Consider the following 2,788-nt stretch of genomic DNA (forward strand, 5'->3'; position numbering starts at 1 on the left):
GACACGCAAACATGATTTTCATAAATTGCACACATTTCAATGCGAAGAAACCGGCACACGGCAAATGTAGTACTTGTGCTTGTTGTAGATAAATTACCCGAGCAATTACAACGTTCAATTTATAGTCAACAGGTGGAACGGTGTTTTCTATTATTATATTTGTAACTGCCTCAAATAGATAATATTAAAGTATTTCATTTTTTTTATTGTAATTTTGATCAGGTCTCGCCATCGTGGCTGATGACTACTTTCGGGAGGACAAGATGAATTCTGGGTTTATGTTTATTCCCTACCTGCTGAAAGAGTCCCACGACCACATTGAAGACTGCCTGTCGTTTTGTGAACTTGAACCAAAATGTAACATCGTGACCTTTGACAAGACACGCCGCATGTGTAGGGGATATGAAAACGTCACCCAATCGGAAGCTTTCATCGCAGTACCCGGCACGAAGCTGTGGTCAAGTAAGTAAACTTATCATAAAGCAATGATTTTTATGCAGCATGAGTTTTTAAGGATATACTCTTCTAGTGTTTAAATCATGTTCAAATCTCGTTTTGATATCATGAAACGAGTTTTCAGGAACTTCAACACATTATGATCAGTTTTGAAAGCAAACACGCATCTGAAAAATGTGTCACTAATAGATGACTGTTGTTTGTAGAACTTTTTTATAAGAATTTAAAACAAATGACGGAATTGGCGGCCATTATGAAAATGCGAATATTTTGCGCTTCACGAAATGTCACCATTTTACCTTTTTTGACACTAAATAAATTACTTAAGTTGTAATTATGTCGCCACTTTATATCGTAGCAACTTAATAAATATAAACATAAATATATTCAATATTATGAAAAAGAGTTATGCAACAAAGTGGAAAATTATATTTCATTTGTATCCTTTTTACTTACTTGGTGAAACTGAATCTCTTTTGATTTTTTACCCTGTTTTAAAAGTAATGGGACAATAACAGAAGCACATGGACTTCCCATATCCTGACTGTTTTAGAAAGAAATGCACATTTCGTTTTGATCTATTAAATATTAAAAAATATGTATATTAGAACTTTTTTTTATACAAAGTGTTAAGTCTGTAAAATGTTGAAAAAAGAGTATTTTTTCATTACAAAATAAGGGTTAGGGTGACCTTTATCCCTTTCTGAGTTAAAAGAATGAGTTTCAGAAATTTACTTTAATAATTAATCTATTCTGTAAACATCCATATACATTTCTAACATATCTCCCTTCACATTTACTTTGTATATTATGTTGTTTACAAATGTTATCTATAATGATAAAGTCCACCTCTTAACGTAAGGCGGAAAGGGCGAAAATTAAACTGCAGCGGCTTATCGTTGTGACATCGTTTCCTATCGGTCGGTGCCCCCGGACAGGTTTACTACAAAGAGAATATCGAAGTATTAACATACAGCGTTGCTTGAACTGGGATTCGATAAAACTATGTATGAAGACAAGAGAGATAATGTTGAAATGTTGTCTTCTATGACATAACATTATATAAATATATAAATAAGATCAAGTGATTGATTCCAGATTTAGATGAAACCCCATGAATTACGATAATTCCAATTAAAATACGTTTTGGTTTGTTTTATTTTGTTAACATCCTATTAGCATCCTTTTAACAGTTAAAGTCATTTAATGACGTGCCTTCATGAGTGTGTTGTGTAAGCGAGCATGTGTGTATGTGTGCCGGAGACAGGATAGGTTGGTGTATTTGCCTCCTTGTAATAGCGCGGATCTGATGCACACTATATAGTGCTATCTCACTGAAACACAATGCCGAAGGCATCCAGCACAGCATTCCGCCCGGTCACATTATAATTACAACTGGTGAACCAGGGTATCTTTCTATGTAAACATATTTACAAATATGTAGATGTGGATTCATCACTGTTCAGTCATCACAAAAGTCAATCATGCATAAAATGTAACATTTAAATTCAGGCACGTGGAGGACACAGAGGGCTGGTAACGATAAAGCAAACCATTCGAAATTAACATAAACTATCGGAACCCCCGATGTGAAATCTTTATGAAGCGTTAGTTGGCGTTAAAAACTGATTCATAAAAACATATGGAAATAAGAACAATCAAATTCGTAGTGTACACAACTTCGGTAGACACGTTTTCGTTGTCCTGCAACATCTAAATACGTACTCCATTTATTTATTGCATGCCGTATGCGTGTAGTGATTGGTTTGGTTAAATTTTGTTTAACGTCCTATCAACAGCTATGGTCATTTAAAGACGGTGCGTGTAATGAGATAGGACACGTAATAAAAGGGTTCACATATGGTACAATAGTATTTTCTTACCCGTCAGGAGGATATCTGGTTTATGGGTTTTTTTCTGTGTATCTTTGGTGTTAAGTTTTGTCTTTTCTTTTCAAATAACTGCTTAATTTCGTCTTTATTTGCTGATGAATTATAAAAGAAAAATTGCTTTATCATTATAATAAATACTATCCTTTATAGACAACAGACAGAAGACCCAACGATATTCCTACCCTGGGAAGACCTGGGTTGCTGACCAGTCACGTGTAGGTAAGGTCTACAGCCCAACCAACTGGAGAGAGTTTATTCCCCAGCTTGACGACTGCGTGGTCCGTTGCCGGAATCATCCCGACGGATGTCATTACCTCACATTCACAGAGCACCTTTCGGATTGCCGATCTTTCCTTGGCACTGCTGATTCAGAAGTGGCGTTGGCAAATACAACCGTTTGGATGCGTAAGTGATGTTCATGATCCATTCTGTAGAAATAC

At 35.7% G+C, this 2,788-nt stretch overlaps 1 protein-coding gene across 1 annotated transcript; it reads left to right on the forward strand.

The window, feature by feature from the left end:
• Positions 1–222: 222 nt before the first annotated feature.
• On the forward strand, positions 223–2,753 carry LOC110444525 (the record flags this gene model as incomplete). The annotated part of the gene is made up of 2 exons (XM_021488895.1): positions 223–462; positions 2,499–2,753. Coding segments are annotated over 2 exons (495 nt in total), but the record flags the coding sequence as incomplete, so codon positions are not given.
• Between the last annotated feature and the right edge of the window lie 35 nt (positions 2,754–2,788).

The sequence above is a fragment of the Mizuhopecten yessoensis genome, unplaced genomic scaffold (genome assembly GCF_002113885.1).
Source record: "Mizuhopecten yessoensis strain PY_sf001 unplaced genomic scaffold, ASM211388v2 hete_36138456, whole genome shotgun sequence".
NCBI classification, from domain to species: domain Eukaryota; kingdom Metazoa; phylum Mollusca; class Bivalvia; order Pectinida; family Pectinidae; genus Mizuhopecten; species Mizuhopecten yessoensis.